This window comes from Amblyomma mixtum, chromosome 1 (genome assembly GCF_055824585.1).
Source record: "Amblyomma mixtum isolate Tamu chromosome 1, ASM5582458v1, whole genome shotgun sequence".
Classification (NCBI taxonomy): Eukaryota; Metazoa; Arthropoda; class Arachnida; order Ixodida; family Ixodidae; genus Amblyomma; species Amblyomma mixtum.
This window is the reverse complement of record NC_143012.1, coordinates 101,749,186-101,768,900: the sequence shown is the minus strand read 5'-3', so window position 1 is coordinate 101,768,900 and position 19,715 is coordinate 101,749,186. Positions and strand designations below refer to the sequence as shown.

Here is a 19,715-nt window from a genome sequence, read left to right as displayed (position 1 = left end):
AGAACATAGCGTCAACGCTGAGCTCTTGATTGAGCTCATGAGGCCACCTTTTTCCTCAGCCATGTTTAAAATCCAAGCCTTAATGAAGTGATTATGAAAGCAAAGACTGCCATTCCAAACTACCATCAGGTGTATTTTCATCTTTTCTGCTCTGGTTTTGGGTCAAATATAGCGTGGTGCATGACCGTGAAAACTACCCAGCGTCTCCTTTTCAGTTTTGAACTATTGATTATAATGTTACATCCCTTTATCTACGAACATGGCCAACGAAACGAGCTCGTACAGCAAAAAGAGACGACAAGCAGACGACTCTCCTGCCGTGTACGCCACCGCTGGGCTACCAGTCGGCGGAAAGAATGCGTGACGCGGGGTCACATTAGGGCAGCGCAGTTTCCCAAGTTGGGTTGCCGGCGGTCCGCGGAGCTACTGCCCGTTTCCGCCGCTGTCACTGCTGTAAGAGTGAGCCTGAATGAGGATAAATAAACATGACGCCATTTTCGGGCTCCACCTCTGTGGGTAGTGAAAAATTTACTCCCTTTTCACTCCAAAATAACTCCCTTAATACTCCAAAATAACTCCCTAATATACAAGAGACCGAGTACGACCCGTTTGAGATGGGAACGAGGGGCACACCACAAGGCGCTGTGTTGTCCCCACTTCTCTTTAATATTGCTATGATGCATCTCCCGGCACAGCTGGCGGGTGTCGGCGGTGTTCAGCATACGCTGTACGCCGATGACATCACCATCTGGGCCACTACAGGAAACATAGGAGAGATGGAGGAATGCCTGCAAGCAGTGGCGAGCATAGTTGATCACTATGCCACGTACTGTGGCCTCCAATGCTCCCCGTCCAAGTCTGAATTTTTTTCATATTCGATCTTCTCCGAAATGCAAAATCTGCGTTCAGCTTTCTCTCGCAAGCGGCCCCATCAGTGAAGCGAAGGAGCTAAAAATACACGGTCTCTTCATTAATCAACATCGTAAGGCAGACACAACGCTTGCCCAACTCCGCAAAGTCGGCGACCAGGTGGGCCGAATGGTTCGCCGCGTTTGAAACAAGCAAGCAGGTTTGCGGAGTAAGGATGCGATGCGGCTCGCTCATGCCTTCATAACTAGTCGAGTACTGTACTCGACTCCCTACCCCCGCTTAGGGAAACATGACGAAGAACGCTTGGAGGTTGTACTCTGCAAAGTTTCAAGAGAGCCCTCTACCTCCCGGTCTCCACTTCCAACGCGCGACTCCTCGCGTTGGGGGTGGTGAACACCTATCGAGAACTTCGCGAGGCGCCTCTCGTTAACCAACACATGCGTCTCGCCCAGACCGTGTCCGCTTGCCGCCTCTTCGACCGGTTACATATCAAACATGATCCCCATACCATGGAACGGTTCCGAGTGCCCGAACTGTGGAGAAGCGCCCTCTACGTTCGACCCCTTCCGACTAAGATGAACAAGCAGGACCATAATGGCCGGCGCCAGGCGCGGGCGGATGCCCCGCACCGCCACTATGGCTCAGAGAAACACGTCTTCTACGTCGACCACGGTGTAAGAATACGTCGACATTGCAGGCCCCTACCGCTCCAGGGGGAATGGTACACTGCTGCAGTCATACACGAGTGTCACAGAATTCGGCGCATTTTTGAAACAAACAAAGAAAAACCGCCGCGCGCACGGCGTCACGCCGGCGCGAGCCGAACGGGGGAGGAGGAAACCCCCGCGGAGCGCCTAGCCTGTGTGCGTGTGCTCTCTCTCCCCTCCACCAACGCTCACCGACACGGCGTGCACCGAGGGAATGAGTCATCCACGCCGATTTCTCTGGAACGTGCGAGTCGTTTCTACTGTTAACCGGGGGAAAAGGGGGAAGCCTTGCGTGCGCTAAGACATGTCCCCCTGCTCTGCACTCGGACGTCGGCGACGGCGCCACGCCAGAACACGCTCGAATCTTCGAGATGCGACCCCCGACCTCTGACCAATGGGGACGCGCGGCCGGTGAGAAGAGGGAAGGGAGACAGCACTGCCGATGCTGAGTGTATGTGCGCGCCTACTCTGGCGCGTAGAACAAACAGACGTGGAAGCGAGCCTATAAAAGAAGGCATTGACCGCTATCAGATTAGTCAGTCGGGACCGCCGTTTAAGCTTCATCGAAGCGCGCCCGTTCGACTCCCGGGAAAACACCACTCGGCCAGCATCGGACCAACGAGGCAACGTTCGCCAGTCTGCGGGACGGCATCGTCGTGGAACTCTGGTCGTCGGACTGCCGCAGTGCCCGGTGAACAAATTGTGTTTTGTTTGTTTACCTCTCTCTCTTGTGTTAGTGCACTTTAGGTGCAATATTGCCTTTGTACTGTAGTCTCTCTCTCGAGTTTAACTTTGCCCGAGTTGCATTGTTTGTTAATCACTTTGTATGTGCGTGTACTAGTGATTGTGAAATCCTCTGTATCGTCTCTTTGCTGTATAAACTTTGTTTTGTTTGTGAACCTTTGGCTCCGACCCATTCTCTGGCTTGCGACCAGCGAAAGCTGGGCACCGAACGCCCAAAAACCTCTTGTCACTTGGTAGCTGGTCTCCGCTGAGTTTGCCACGCTGAGTCGAGGGCATCTCCTTCGTGTCCGAGACCGCTACCCCCACACGCTCTAAGGGTGTCTGGGAACTTCCCACGTAAACGTGCGCGAAGTGTGGGTGACAACGAGGGAAAACAGGTGGACGGCCTCTCGTTCAGAGCGCCCAACTCAACGCAACGCATGCGGAGGAGGGGGCGTCGCCCTCGCAGCCTCCCATCCTGACTCTAAATTCATCCTCGCAGACTCTCGCGGAGCCTGTCGTAACTTTGGATCGTTGGATCACTACACTACTCACCAGTTTTTACACCACAGTACTCGCGACGGCGATCCAACTCATCGCTCAATCATATGGGTCCCCGGCCACCAAGGCATGCCAGGTAACGAAGCCGCCCATGAGGCAGCCCGCGCACTCACTCACCGGGCACCAGGCGTCCCTTGGGAGGAGCTTAACCCAGATCACAGCCCTCTCCTTTCTTTTAAATAGATTAGTGAGCACTATGGTGCCGAACACCGGCGATACCCAGTTCCTATGAATGGACTGGGTAAAGCTGGCGAACGAATTCTCCTCAGGCTCATTAAAAACACCCTGCTGTGCCCGGCTGTTCTCAAGCACTTTAATCCTTCTTTTGATGGCCGCTGCTCATTCTGTGGGGAGGAGGCCGACACCTTCAGCATGGTTTGGGCATGCAGAAAAAATCCTTCTCTCCCCCCAATCACCCCTTCCCCTACCCGAGAGGACTGGGAGGCGGCCCTGCTCGGCTGCCAGGAACTATCGGCCCAACAGGCCCTGGTTCGGCGGTCTTGTGCAGCGGTCATGACCAACGGAATCCCGGAATGAGGGACTCCGCCTAGTATTGTAAGGGGTGAGACCCACTAGGGGCCTCTCTCCAAAAACCTCTCTGTAAAATACCAAAATAATGCTTTTCACCACCCCCACCACCCAACATCCTTACAAATACTTCTTTAGGCACTCCATGGGCTGTTCATAGACTTTTGTCTACAAAATCTTTAGAAAAATTCTATATACTCGTATATAGACCATACAAATCCTATAGACAATCCAAGACGATCGATACATTCATGACTTCACACTTTTAGTTGACTTGTGTCCTTGAGAAATTTGTGGACTTTGAATTGGCATAAATGAAATATTTATAAGAAGGCAAAGGAGTCTATAAGTAGTCCACAGAAAGTCTGTCGGCCATTTCTATAAGGACAGATCTACCCGATTTGGCTGCCTCTGACAGGTCAAGAAGTACTTTGATTTGGGCTAGTTGGTTCATATCTTGAAAGTAGTTCGGACGGCGCGAAAACAACAAAGACAAGGCGCCCGTCCTGTTGTGTTCGTGTCTCCTTTGTCTTTGTTGTTTTCGCGCCGTCCGAACTACTTTCTGACAGGTCCTTGTCACTTCTGTCTCTGAATGTGCTCGCTCGGCCATTGGCGGGAGTCACAGCAATAAGGGTGGGTGGCACTCACCGGCCCGAGTCACGCCGCCGTTGGAAATGGCTCCATTCCGTGCAGCGTTGGCCGTTGCTCCGAGGGGCTCCTCCACTGGCACTGGGGTGGGTGGAGGCAAGCAGAAAACAGTGATGTTAGCTAAAAGATGGGCTTTCCCAGAAGAGTGTTCGACAGCGACATGACTCCAGTTTTCGGGACAATAAAGTTACCAGGGTACCGAAGGGTTTATACATACTATGGTAAAAGGACACTACAGTTCTATATACCCTGCTATTTTAGCAAACTACCTGCAAACGTGTTTGATTGTGATTCGTTGAGGGCTGTCAAATCTGGACTGCAAGCGTGATTTGAAAGTTTCAAAGGAAGAAAATACTGAGTTGCTTTGTAATTTGTATCTTGTTATTGAAATTTGCATTCCATTTGTTGACTGCAGATTTTCATTGCTTTACATGATTATCAGTCGCTAAATTTGTTGACTTAATTATATGTAATATATCGGCTTTGTGTTATTGCTAATTTTTTCTTCTTCTTTTTCTTTTTGAATTGTACATTTTCCACTTTCACCGTTTTGTATTGACCGCGCACTGTTGTGACTGCCGTGGCCCGCCCACAAGCGCTTGCGCTTCTGCGGGCACACACTATGTACTGTATCGATCGCTTCATGCAGAGACGCGACACATCAGTAGCTAGGCCAGAAAATACGCCCGGTCCTTTATTGCGCATAGATTTATAGCTGCGGCTGCAGCGAGGGAAAGAGAAAGGAAGAAGGGGCGTTGACATGTTATCAGGCCGCTTGCTTGATAGCCACATCTGATACATGTACTGCGTATATATATCTTGCAATAAAATTCCGGTATGTATGTATGTATGTGTATGTGTATGTGTGTGTGTGTGCGTGCGTGCGTGTGTGTGTGTGTGTTTGTATGTGTGTGTGTGTGTGTGTGTGTGTGTATGTGTGTGTGTGTGTATGTGTGTATGTATGTATGTATGTATGTATGTATGTATGTATGTATGTATGTATGTATGTATGTATGTATGTATGTATGTATGTATGTATGTATGTATGTATGTATGTATGTATGTATGTATGTATGTATGTATGTATGTATGTATGCATGTATGTATGCACAAACACGGCTACTTTCAGAAACTGCTTGTAGACGTCCGTCTGCTGGCCCAGCAAGCGCGCGTTAGAAGTCTGTTTTGTGAAAAAAAGCGGGGACATTGCGAAAATGACATTGCCAGCCAAATTAGTGTTTGCGGCCAAGGTACACAACGGCCGCTGTAAGTTGACCCCTAGAAAGCGTGTCGTGGGCGGAACTGCCAGAACCTCTCACACGCAACAGCTGTTCGAGATGAGGCTGCTTCCGTGACTGGCTGCGCAGTCGTGACCGCCGCGCGTTGCATATTAAAGTGGCTGTCAGCCCCACTGCGCGCCAACCGCCTTTGCTCATTTGCTGGTGGCACCTCGTCCCCCGTCTTTGGCGGAAACAAATGTGGTCGTCCGCGGCAGACACCTGGAAGCAATCTCGCACCCACTGGATGAAGCTCGCGTTGACCGCCGCCGGCAATCAGCATTGCTCGAACAAGAAAGGATTCGTAAGAAAGGATGTTGGTTCATAGCTGGCAAGAATTAAAGCGCAACAAGACGGCAGAAAGTAGGAGAAAACACGACAGGACAGGCGCTGTCCTGTCGTTTTTTCTCCTACTTTGTGCCGTCTTGTTGCGCTTTAATTCTTGCCAGCTATGAACCAACATGCCCCGAAGAGTGTCTTAAGAATGGATTCGTGCAAAACGTTCGCCCGTCAGGAGCCCACAGGGCCTCTGGCCCCAGAAAACACCTTCCAACGGCAGAAGGCGAATAAGCGTTGACCTTCCTTCACGCGTGGTGGAGACGCGCACGCCGATTGCGTCGCCTGAAGCTCGTGCGAGGCAGATGCCACGCGGCGGGGTTAGTCTCATTCGGGGGTGCATTGCTACACAGAAAGCTTCGCTATAGGGCACGGGTGTGAAATTCGAATAACCCGCAGGTACGTAGCTTGACTGGACCATTGCCAATGTTACATTGCCAATGTTGACTACCATGCCCCTACTGATCACTTATTTTCACACTACCAGATTATACCAGTCCATAGCTTGTACCGATATTACTTAGCAACCAGATACAAGAAATCTCTACAATATAATAATCGAGCGTTTCTAGATTTGACCTGCCTCTCTCAAACTGTACCGGCTTATACCCTGCGCAATACAGAAAAATGGTCTATTCCTTTTTGTCGCACCAACTACGGCAATCAGATGCTAAGATACAATATGCGATACTTATTAAACCAATTACAATCCATGAATATCGATATTTCCAAAAGCAGCTTGCGCGAAATTAAAACTGCGTTTAAATAAGCAAGAAAACGTTGTTAAGTATATTCTTTTTTATGATGTATAAAATGTATTGTATGTATAACTGTGTCTGTGTAAAAAGTCTGTCTCTAGCGTTTGACCATCTTCCTATGTTTGTTGCTGTATGCCATGTAAAAGGGGGTCCGGGGGTCCCTCAAGTGATCTGCGATCACTTTTTACCCGGACCTACCCACATCTATGATGTAAATAAATAAAACTTCAAACTTCAAACTTCAAACCGCCCAGCGCCCGGAAGCATGCACACAACTAGACACTTTTTTTTAAATAACACTAGTAGGATGTGAGCGAAAGCAACGAGTAAAATGAAGAATAAAAAAGACAAGTAGCAGGCGCAAGCAGCGCATATAAACAGTCACTGCGAGGTACTGGTCACAATTTGCGCAGGACTTTCATTGTCATAGAAAAACCAAGGACAAATTATGCTAAACAGATAATTTATCATCAAACTATGAAACTATGCAATAATTATTCAGACATTCTCGAGATAGCAGAACAATGTAGAAGTCTGAGAACTTTCAAACGCAGAATACGACTTCTATTCACTCCAAATAGCAGGCCAAACACCTTTGAATAATGATATCTAATTGCAAAAGTTATTGTATTCTGGTTTCCATATTTTTGTACAAAGTGTTTACAGTAACCTGTATTTCTTTCTTTTTGAACTCGCTTCATGTGCATTTTTGTACGATGATGATTATTATATGAATTTGTATGTGCACTGTCTTCATGTATTCTGTAACCGTTGCTGTTGCACCCAGTGGGGCCAATAGCCTCGTCAGGAGACTAATTACCTCCTTTTGCCCTGCCCCACGGGCAGTACCATGTATTGCCCAATAAATAAATAAATAAATAAATAAATAAATAAATAAATAAATAAATAAATAAATAAATAAATAAATAAATAAATAAATAAATAAATAAATAAATAAATAAAAATAAACAGTGTTGGTGGTGTTAATGGGCGTTGAAATACGCGGTAGTCCAAAAGACCACCTGAGTTTATTAACGTGCGCTGACACCAAGGCCGTTCTTGCATATCGCACACACCGAAATCCGAATACCGGGATCCCATCCCGCAACCCAGACTCACCGCCGGTAAGCAGGGAGAATTGTTAGCTAAAATGGGGCGGCCTTTGCTTTGAAATTTTAGCTCTGTATCAACCTGACACTGATTTACCCGTCGATAGCTGCGGGATCGACCAGCCTGCTTGGCGGATGACAACAGTCAAATAGAATGTAAGGCAAAGAAGCGGATAAAAGTCGATGCTCTGCTCCTCTAGAGCTGGTTGCTCCTTAATTGCTAAATCTCCTTCCCTAATGGTTCCACTATTTTAAGAAGCGTTGGCTCAAGGCAGTCCTGTTTCTGTGGTACAATCTCGCTGGTGAGCAGTGCTATTCATGATGCTTTGTTGTCGCCAACTTTGCGTAGGCGAAGATCTATTTTCGTTAGACCTATCTCCGAGAAAACACGTCTTGTTTCGGCGCCCGCTACAGTACACCAGAGAGGTGATGGTGTTGAGGATTCCACATCACCTCGTGTGGGCATTATTTATTTATTTATACAACGACTTGCGGCACGCTTTATCTGCGGCAGATATAGGAGGACTGATTCGGTCAATGAAATGTTGCACTCCTGCAACCTCGAGCCGTTAGAAACGCGAAGAATAAAGCAAAGGTTGACAGTACTGCACCAAATACTGCATGACGATTTAAAGATAAATAAGGAAATGTACTTCCACCCACCTGCTAGGCATAGCGCCAGGTTGAATCATGATGCAACCATACGGCCGTACTTCGCTCGCACTAACGTATTTCGCTTTTCTTTTTTTTCTGACGCGATAGAGCTGTGGAATAAATTGCCTACTCATGTTTTACGAAAGCCAGTAAAACAGCATTCCAGATAAGTCTCGGTCAATTCTTTAAAGAACGCTAACATGTCGTCCCCCGTGCGTCGCGTCTTATTGCTTTGTATGCGCTTTTTCGCTTTCTGTGTCATTTGTTCAACCTCAGCAGCTTTGTGAGATGATGTTAGGAGAAGGTAAGTGACGCCAACCAAGTAAAATACAGGAAAAACACGACGTTTCGGGACCGGCTCGGCCCCTTCTTCACGGTGTGACTACGGGCGAGCGCAGCTTGGCTTTTTAAGCCCCTGTGTGGAGGACCTGCGGGTCAATGGCCGCAGCCCATGGACGTAGGATGAGGGGAGAGTCCCCAGGGAACGATTAACATTCTCTCGTGTTTGCTGTATGTGCCACGACTCGAGTAGAAGCCTCCTGCGTGGGTTAGCTTCCGTTTCCAATACAATGGTGCTGTCGAAGTCAATTGGGTGGTCACACCCTTCACAGTGTTCGGCCACGGCGCTGCGTTGACGATTCATGTGACGGACGTCCGCTTTGTGTTGGTTCATCCTTTCCGCGAAGAACTTCGCGGAAAGGATGAACCAACACAAAGCGGACGTCCGTCACATGAATCGTCAACGCAGCGCCGTGGCCGAACACTGTGAAGGGTGTGACCACCCAATTGACTTCGACAGCACCATTGTATTGGAAACGGAAGCTAACCCACGCAGGAGGCTTCTACTCGAGTCGTGGCACATACAGCAAACACGAGAGAATGTTAATCGTTCCCTGGGGACTCTCCCCTCATCCTACGTCCATGGGCTGCGGCCATTGACCCGCAGGTCCTCCACACAGGGGCTTAAAAAGCCAAGCTGCGCTCGCCCGTAGTCACACCGTGAAGAAGGGGCCGAGCCGGTCCCGAAACGTCGTGTTTTTCCTGTATTTTACTTGGTTGGCGTCACTTACCTTCTCCTAACATTAAATTTCCCAACCAGACAGACTTCTGTCGAATGTTTTCTTTTGTGAGATGATGTTTGCATAATTGTAACTCAAAATGTTTGTTACTGTGTTCTGTCATTTGAAACTTTAGATGTGTTATTGATTTTATATGTATTGTTGGTTCTCTCCCTGTCATGACCCTCAGTAAGGGTTAACACTATGAATAAATAAATAAATAAATAAATAAATAAATAAATAAATAAATAAATAAATAAATAAATAAATAAATAAATAAATAAATATACTATCAGTCCAGTCTGGACCAAGATAGGAGTGATACAAGGGTAGTACAGATCACAAAGGTGGAACACGACAAACAAAGCACAAGCACCATACAGGCTGTGCCAAGTTTTAACATTTCATAAAATTAGTCAGGAAGCCATCGCTCTCGCTGTCAGAGAAGAAGAATGAACTGTACCCGTAGAGGCTTCTCAATGGGAGCAGTGCTGGTCTCTCATACCTCGGCGCCATGAGAGGTGGCTCAATCACACTCACACTCACGGCCACTCTCACGCACATCCACTAACTCACAAGCATGTCCACTCGCACTACCAACCACTCACTAACACTTATGACCATTCCCACTCAACAATTCCTTCACACTCACGTCTACTGACATTAACAACCATTATTCACTCACGCTCATGTCCACTCCCTACATTCACTTTCACTCACCCCTAGCATCGCCTGGGTGGCGCAGGTGTGAAGGTGAATCGCCCGGGGTTCTGTCGAGCTCTTTGCCCAATTTTCACAGTTTCGACGCTCGAAGGAAGTGGTCACTTATCACGCATCTTCGATGTCCCGAACCAGGGTTACGCACGTGTACTTCCGTGGTTGCTGCTGAGACGATGAGTGTTTGTTTAGCCTCAGCTAAGATGCTTGGACACGTTTTTGAACGGTGTCTAAGTAGCAGTAATAAGTTTGCCTTGAAAATGACGTGTCCGTGAGTCTGCATGGATACATTAGAGGCAAGTTGAGACTATGAAATGAGGCGTTGGAAATGGAAAGTGTTTTATGAAAAGATCGAGTGAGTTCCTGTCGAAAAGGGAAATGGCTGGAATGCGCCCCAAATACAGATTTGCCCTGGGGGAAAAGCATCCAAAGAGGAGTGGCCGTTATCAGTCCCCGTAAAACAGCATCTTGGGCTTACTTTGGGGCAAAGTTAAGTGCAGGACTGGCTTCGTTTAGCCAGTGCAGGTATGCCTGAGCGATATATGGACACGCCTGCTGTGGAGTGTGTCGTCTGCGCTACATAATCCCTGTCTGTAGGAAGCTTGAGAACAAGCGCGGTGTTCTCGCTTGAGGCCGGCGCGTGCGGAGACCAGGTGCGCATCTGCGTAGGCATACCGAGTCACAACGATACACCTATAGCTATTACCCTGAAGTCCCCTGCGTCGTTGGTCGAAAATAGTTATAAAACATTAATTCGGCCAAAGTTAGAATACGCATCTGCCATCTGGGACCCCGCTCAACTTAACCTAACTAACTGTATTGAACTTGCCCAAAATCGCGCCGTTCGATTCATCTACTCAAAATACTCATACTCCACCAGTGTTACTTCCCTCAAAAATAATGCATGCCTACCTAACCTCAAGCAACGTCGCACAGTTTCAAGGCTGTGCTTGTACCACAAAATGTATCATAACTTTTCTTACAACTGTCCTATCCAGCCTGCTCATCGTTCTTCAGCCCGCACAAGCCACCAAAATGCCGTTTACCTACCCCCTGCTCGCACCGTGACCCATCTCCATTCCTTCTTCATCCAAACAGCGCGTGACTGGAACAGTCTTCCCACAAGTACCATCCTTCATACAAACCCGGACCATTTTAAGAAAGCCATCGAAAAAAGGTTATTAGCACCAGGTTGCTAGCCCACCCCTCATGTAAAGCCCTCACCCGAGGGCCCTTGAGGTATGTGTAATAAAAAAAAATAGTTTTTCGTGGAATAATGCGCAAGCTGCCAATTTGTCAGCCATTTTGCAGTGCATGCCGTTCTGAAACAGAAGGATCTTAAGGGGGGGGGGGGGGGGGGGGGGCCCTATCCAGAATTCTGGGTGGAAATCATAGTATCCAGTTCAAACGATTCCTCATGCAGTCCAGATATCAGAGGGGGTAAATTGCTGAAATCGGAGAGTGCAAACAAAATATTCCACTTACAATATTGAAAAAACAAAGAGTAATCAAAATATAATTTCACTCGCCCGGTCCCGAATACTGTGCCTTGCATTTTAAATAGGAGGGTTTATGGCGCAAACAAAGACACGGACAAGAGAGACGAAACACACACACACAAGCTGTAACTGTCAACTGGATTTATTCGTCGAAAGCCACATATTTTATAGGCCGAAGGATCGGGACGGAAAAGATGACAAAAAAACAAGGGTTGTGACAGAGCCACCTGTTGATTCGATGGGAAGATAAACGGAAGTGTGATGCCCTTGCCTGCCCACGCATGCGCTCGCGATCTGATGGCTCTGTCATAACCCTTGTTTTTTTCTAATCTTTTCCGTCACGATCCTTCGGCCTATAAAAGCTGTGGCTTTCGACGAATAAATCAAGTTGACAGTTAGCGCTTGTGTGTGTGTTTCGTCTCGTGCGTGTCTTTGTTTGCGCTATAAACCCTTCTACATCAAGAAAAACTACCAACTCGCGCAACAGGAAGGTTTGATGGGCCTTGCACACATGCAGCGGAAGCGTGTATGCAGTTGCTAACTTGCCAGGGCCGCCTGCGTTCCACGTATGTGGTGCAGACGGGGCCTCCTGCTCGTGACCCCCAGAAAGAAATGGAGGGGACACTTAGGGTACGACGCGATAGCGCAATGGGTCCACCTGCCGCGTGGGCTGCCGCTGGGCACCTCCCGCCAGAGCCGCTCGCAACGCCGACACCGGATTTTATGGACGACACGGCTTCCCCGTTTTCGCGTTAAAGGTGCACTGAAAAGGAATCTGAACTCGTCTTTTTGCCGCGGCAACTCCATCTACACGTTCCGAGCATTCTTAGACACCTCGACTTATTGCCCTCTGTGGCCGATTTCCCTAATTAAATCAGATTAACGTCCGGCTCCAGCCTTTTTTTTTTAAATTCTCCCCGTACGATGGGCGGAGTCGACCAACGCGTGGAGTGCCTCTCAGCCAGCTCCGTGGAGGCTTGCCGCTCTGCCATCGGAGGAGTAATACGTTGTAATCCGTAGTAGCAAATAGTCCGCGCGTTTTTTTGTTTCTGCGGGCTTATTTTGCGGCTATATTATCTGCGAATGAAACTATTTACTCACGGAAACCTAAGAAACAAAATAAAGCGAAAGCAAAGCCTCCACGGAGCTGGCTGAAAGGCACTCCACGCGTTGGTCGACTCCGCCCACCGTATGGGGAGACTTCAAAAAAAGAAAAGGCGGGAGCCGGACGTTGATCCGATTTAATTAGGGAAATTGGCCACACACGGCAATAACTCGAAGTTTATGAGAATGCTGGGAACGTGCAGATGGAGTTCCCGCGGCAAAAAAGACGAGTTCAGATTCCTCTTCACTGCACCATCAAGACCTTTTTTTTTTTTGTACACTGAGGACAGCGTGAGGGAGCTTAATTCTGAACCATTTCCTGTTCCAGGAGCAGCCCAGTGTCCAACATGTCGGCACCCATCGACCTATTTATGAAACGTTGTTTCGTGCTTACCTCCCGCCCACTTTTCTACCTCTTGCCCTCACCCCCTGTTTTCTGTTCGCCACATTTTTGGCCATTGTGTCCATCGGACGCTTTTTTACTCGCTGCCTTCGCGCTATCGACAGTTTGAGCAGCAGCCGTCACTTGCAGGACATTTTTAGGCGAAACGAAAGCTGGCGCCCCTACCTTGATTCTTAGCACTTTTCATTCTTCTTTTGTAGGCTTTGCTCAAGCGGTAATGTGACAATACTGAGACGCATAATTTAGATCCCTTTCCCGAAAAGGATGAAGTTCGAACTGGACGTCCAACAAAACAAAAGGGGTGCTGGCAATTTCGTTGCCACCTCATATCCACTGTTGAAAATTGCTGCAATGTTTAGTCACCATCGGCACGAAATAAGTATTTCTGGAGCAGATTAGAACATCGAATGTTACCGCTTCGGCTGTCTCCTTGGCGTTAAAGCACCACCATGTCCGACGCTGTGCATACAAAAAATAGAAACCGCAAGCTTGATGTCGGGCGCAGGGCTCCTTCAAGTACGTGATAGAAACAAGAACCTCAGGCGTTACCAAAAAGTGCGCTTGGATTTCGTGTCGTTTCCGTGCTTCAGCCGAGCCAAATAGGTCAATTTCTTCGCATGGGCAATGGAAGGCCCTGCCGGTTCTGTGTCTAGTTCAATAAACAAATTATACCCAGAGCAGGGCTCTACGTTACATACATCCGGGCACAGTAATGAAATTGGCGGGGGCTTAGCTTTGGTTAAGCCTGGTAGGTTGTGAAAGCAGGTGTTTTATACTGCATATGCAGCGCCTCTAGTGGGAAGAGCGCGGCGCGCCGTGCCAAGCGGCCGCCGTTACCCGACTAGCCGAGTTGGTAGCCCTTCTCTCGCTCCTGGTATGACGTCACGCTATAACGTCACTGTCGCCTCTAGCGGGAGGAGCGCGGCGCGTCGTGACGAGCGGCCGCCGTTACCCGACCAGCCGAGTTGGTAGCCCGTCTCTCGCTCCTGATATGACGTCACGCTGTGACGTCACTAGGCATGATATGACGTCAGGGGTCATTCTGCCAAACGTGCCAAGTGGCCGCCGCTACGCGAAAGGCCATTCTTGGGAGTAGTATTGCTTTCGCAATAAGACCTACGTGCCCACTCCAGTGCTCGAGATCCCACTTTACGCTAGTTGTTGGTGAGAAGCAAGCAGTGATTGTTTCAGCCAGAAGCATTGGTACTCTGCGAGTATGAGCTCGAGCCATGTTGAAGCCGCGAAAAAAGTGACAAGAGCAGTGGCAATGCGAAATTCGATCAAAGGGTCCGACAGCCCCCAGCGGCTCATTGCACCTGCGGAGAACCTGCGCCCATGCCAGCGGTGAACTATTAATGCAAACGGTAAGGAAAGACTGCCGTTCCCGCGCCAGTGAATCCTCTGTTTCGCGCGCCCAAAGATACCAGCATGATGCCTTATGCTGCCTCGAGCGCGCTTGGCAGCGAATATTTGCGTCCGTCAGCCGTCAACAACATGAAACAAAAATTCAGGGGGCACTTTGGCTCTCTAAAGTGCTGCAAGGCGAAAGCGTTTCCTGGCGCACTGCTTTTTCATATTTTATTTTTATTTCATTTTTCTTGATTTTTGTTCCTTTTCTTAGATTAATTTTTTATTTAATTTTTAATTTTTGTTTCCTTTCATATTTTTGCTGTTTTATTTTATTTTATTTATGAAACCCATGCATTCACTAGATGCGCCTTTATTCATGCTCAAACCCTGAGCCTTCGTGGTGGAGTGGTAGCGTCTCCACTTCAAAGGCCCTGGGTCGATTCCCAACCTCGAGACAGTTTGTTTTAAGTAGTGACGCCGAAACGCGGACACACTTGCGAACATTCCTTGGTGACGACAGTATGAGGCATTGAAGGCTTTCGCCTTAATAGCTAAGCAGATACGATCGTCGCGAAGCACAAGTGACAAACTTCGTTGTCGCGTCCACCCGCCATTCACATCCACTCGCCACGCACGACCTCTCACAGCCACTCACATCGACTCACAACCACTCACTCAGACTAATGACCATTCACACTCACATCCGCTCACTCGCACTCACGCTCACATCTCCGGTGGGCTCGGTGGCTGTACACGACACTTCCAGCTAAGTTCATCGTAGCAGTCACTTGCATGTTACCCGCTCTGCTGACTTAGCACTGCGGTGTTCCTTCGAGACATGCACCAGAGTGGAACAAAAGTGAATTGGGCGCCGGCTTCTTGACTGTCATCGCTGCTGCAACACGTGCACAAGCATCATCTCTGGATGCCTGGGAGCTCAATCGACGTTGGGCGGTCCAACCGACAGGGACAGCGGTCCACCACCAGCATATATAAGGACAGCGACCTTCGGCAACACTCTCTAGGCTCATTGGATGCGCCACGTCACTGCCAGTTAATCCTAAGGTTTTCGCCATGCGGGTTAGTAGAACGGAATCGCTTTCTAAAAAATCCAGTAACTGCACTTTGATACAGCTACCGAACCCTCAGATCTGCCTTTCCATCCTAAATGAACGCGTATCCGTGATTCATTCATTGCTGTTATTGTCAGGAGACATTGAAACCAACCCCGGCCGTAACGATAATGCCGCCGTACTAAGTGAAGAGCAGAAATTAAGTGCGGCTCAGGACAAACTAATCATGGAAATACAAGATTTGAAAGACCAACTCCTAGCTACAGATAAGAAAATAGTTGATCTGAGCCAAAAGATAGCCGAAGCAGAAAGTCAATATGAAAACCTAGTGGCACTGCAAATGGAAATTGACAGCGTCTGAATTGATACGGCTCAAACTACCTTGCTCATATGATGTTTAGAAAACCGTATTGATGACTTAGAAAACCGATCCCGACGCAACAAACTAATATTTTGTGGTATATGCGATACAAAACCGTCGGAAACCTCTGCCCAATCGGAATACCTAATCACTGAATAATGCAATAGCCTTTTAAACATAAATGTAGGCACAAAAACAGTAGAACGCGCTCATCGCATGGGCCGCCACTCTGACAGCACAACCGTCCAATCATCGTAAAGCTCACATCCCACAAAACTAAAAAGCTTATCTTTGCTAATGGACGCAAGTTGAATGGTACCGATTTTAGTAAGTAAGGCTTTTTGACGGGCTAGTTGGTACATATTCCTATTTGAAAGGCTGTGCGCTAAAAAGACGTTCACGTTAACTCGTTCGCTTCTCTATGTTTTAGTGTCCTTTTAGATCTTTTAATGTGCTTGTATTTTATTTGCCGCCCTTTACACGGCTTTTATCCCCATGTTTCACTTGTTCTTTTCTTTGTTATAAATTTCGTCATGTTGTTAGGCATTTTTTACGGCGTTATCCTCTGTTTTAGTGTCATCTTTCACACAGCTCTATTTTCCCATGTTGTTATGCATTGTTATCAGCCGATATGAATCCCCCTTTTTTACCTTACCTCGGCCGGTGTTTGATATGTTCACATTCTTGGGTTTCTTATCATCTCACTTAGATATGCATTTTTGCGCTCTCTTTTGTTTAGTTGTTGAGTTCACGCTCCGTCACGCAGGTCATCTCTGGTTATCAGCGGATATATAAGTGCGCCTGGCTTCTTTTGTCGTCATTAAAGTTGAAAGTTGCGCATCTTTCCTGTCGTCTCTATCCGTTTTCCTGTGAACATCTTTTTAGCGCACAGCCTTTCAAATACGATATTAGTATTGGTGAAGATATTTACTGGCCTGTTAGAAGTGCAAGATGAGTGGTTGGGCAAGTTGGTTCACTGTAGCGTAAAGATGGGTTGCGTAAACGGGACAATCACATGGAAGAAGACGGAACAAAGGCACTGCACTTGTCCAGTCTTCTTCCAGGTGATTGTTCCTTTTGCGCAACTCATCTTTACGCTGTTAGAACTGCTCGCAAACATCTTTTGGCGTTTGCAAAAGAGAAATGAGTAGCTTCCGCCCTTCCCTTAAAAGTCCTCGTCATTGGTTCCAAGCGCGATTACTGCGACGCATAATCTGAAGCAGTAAAAAAAATCTCATAGCTATCCTCTCGTGTTACCAGAGTAAGAACCTCTTCTCATCCTACGCCTCAGCACAACCTTTCATTTTCCGTAATCTTTTTAAACATTCGTAGGTTTCTTCTGAAACGTGATTCCGCATTGAACCTCATGTCCTTATCCGATAGTAGCCTACTCATCCTAACAGAGGCTTGGTTCACCAACTATGTCAGCGTCCATGAAATACATAGAAACTTTCCCGGTTTTGACACTTGTCGCAACGATCGTAAATAAACAAGAGGTGGCGGTGAAGGGGGGGGGGAAGGGGGGGAGAGAGGTGTTAATAGCAGCAAGTCAACAGTTATCATGTCCGTCAATTAACCTTCCTTCAGATCTGGAAATTATCTAGCTTCTCATTGGGGCCTCGCTCCATACAGTACTTGGTGTCTGCTTGGCGTCTGCTAGCGCACTCCAAACAGTAATCCTGATTTCCGCACAAAATTAAATAAAATACTGTGCGACGTTGCTACATCACACACTAACGCGCATATTCTATTAATCGGTGACTTAAACTTTCCAAACGTTGATTGGTGTGCCCAAATGCCTGCTAACACTGAAAATAATTTTCTTGACGTGTGTCTTGATTCTAACTTTACGCAACTCATTATGGAGTCGACACGTGCTGTAAAAGACTCCGCCAGTATTTTAGACCTGATGCTAACAAACAATCCTGAAAGCCTAACCTACATTTGTTTCTTACCAGAGATCAATGATCACAAGGTAATCCATACCACATTTTTGTTTGCTCCAACACCACGTCTCACTTACAAAAAAACTACCACTCTGTGCGACAAAGGTCTATAAAACCATATATAATGAACTGCCTTCCTTCCGTCTTTTGAAGCATCATTTCATAACAGATCTCCTGAAGACAACTGGCTTATCTTTAACACTAAGGTAAACGAATTAACAAATTCATTCCGAAAACCACTTTTCATGAAACTCGCCGCAAACTATGGTTCCAGAGATTCATAAAACTAATAGAAAAAAAAAAAAAAAGATTTTCGCGGAGGGGTGGAGGGACACATTTGGCAGACCATTCGAACTGCAGAGCGTGCGGGCCGCGGCTGAAGGAGATAAAGATACTTGGCAGAGGCGGTGATAAGACGGCACGTGAATTATTCGAAGCCTTTCACATCAGGAAGATGGGGCATGACTGTGTGAATGACACGTCAGTTAATCTTTTGCAGGCAGAGTACAGATATCTTGAGCACGCATTGTGAAATGACGATGTGTTTCTTTACTGCGCATGTCTCGTTTTATGTATATATTTTCGCTCTCTTACCTGCGAATAAATCAGATGAAGTTAGCGCCTGTCCTGTGTGTTTCCTCATTTCCTCCTCTTGTGTGCGTGTTCTTGTGCGCCTAAATTCACTTCAGTGTAAGCGGAGCCAAACGTAGACTGGGCACTTCAGCATGGAATAAATACTACGCAGCCGAAAAAGCTTATCTAGCAGCCATCCGTGACGCAGAGCACTCTTTTTTTCCGAAATGATTCGCCTAACATCCTACGTCACAGCGCAGAAAAGTTTTGGAAAATAATGCAGCCCCAATGGCCCCGTCAAATTATCTCACTAACAAATGTGATGCAATAATCGCAGGTGCTGACAGTGCTGGCATGTTCAAAGACGCGTTTCCTTCTGTATTTACCATGGGGGGGGGGGGGGGGGAATATGACTGTGCAGCCTGCTCGTGGCCCCCCCGCCACCGAATACGGGCCGGTGTAGTTTCGGCTACTAGGCTTTGTTTCGGTGCAATGCCAGCAGTGGGGATGGGATGGCCGGGACCCATCCTCTGGGGATGCAAACCCCCAATGGGAGTGGCAGCGACTCCCAGACGACTGTGAGGGCCAGTCGTGCACGTGAGGTCCGATGCCTGAGTGGAGGCAGGCCTGGGTTTATACTCAGGTTGGACCCACGAAATCCGGCCCGGAAGGCATGTCAAAACGCCAAAAGGTTTTCAAATACATGCTACCTTCCTTCCTCTGCGCGCGGGGGCGTGCAAGTCTGGCTACCGACGCGTCGGTTTCTGGTTACGGAGAAACCAGGTCCGCGCGGGGGTTCATAGTGGCCAGGCTCTGAGGACCGCCGCCTCGGGGAAGCGGCCTTACGGCCGGCCGCAGGCTTAACCGCCTGCGGGATGCCGGGGATGAGGGCTTAGTACTGCCTCGTAAGAGTTGGTTGGTTTGGTTGGTTTATGGGGTTTAACGTCCCAAAGCGACTAAGGCTATGAGAGACGCCGTAGTGGAGGGCTCCGGAAATTTCGACCACCTGGGGTTCTTTAACGTGCACTGACATCGCACAGTACACGGGCCTCTAGAATTTCTCCTCCAAAGAAATTCTAGCCGCCGCGGCCGGGATCGAACCCGCGTCTTTTGGGTCAGCAGCCGAGCACCATAGCCGCTGAGCCACCGCGGCGGCCCTCGTAAGAGTCTGGCGAAAACCGAAGATGTGTGGAGTACCGGTGGAGTAGACCCGGGTCATCTCATCCTAAGCCACGTTCTTGGTTAGTGGCCCGGTCGCCCAGCCTTGAACACTCTCTCCTCTGTAGGAGAAGAGTAAGCTAGGGGAGGAAATAAGTGCATGGATGGTTGGAGGAAGCACAGATGGACCCCCAGGAGCGACCAGTTCTGAGGCCGCGAGGCCGTTGACGTTCTGGACCTCCACTGGCTCGGGACTATCACACATACTTCCGGTGTCCGAAAAACCGCTAAAAACCTTCGAC

The 19,715-nt window shown here is 48.1% G+C and overlaps 1 protein-coding gene across 1 annotated transcript in view; it reads right to left on the bottom strand.

Moving 5' to 3' along the window:
- Window positions 1–19,715, bottom strand: part of LOC149367342 (uncharacterized) — a 70,472-nt gene that overhangs the window by 6,070 nt on the left and 44,687 nt on the right. Inside the window, exon 4 of the mRNA XM_089573713.1 lies at window positions 4,038–4,118. Coding sequence (XP_089429839.1) covers window positions 4,038–4,118 — 81 coding nt within the window. The remainder of the gene's footprint in view (window positions 1–4,037; window positions 4,119–19,715) is intronic.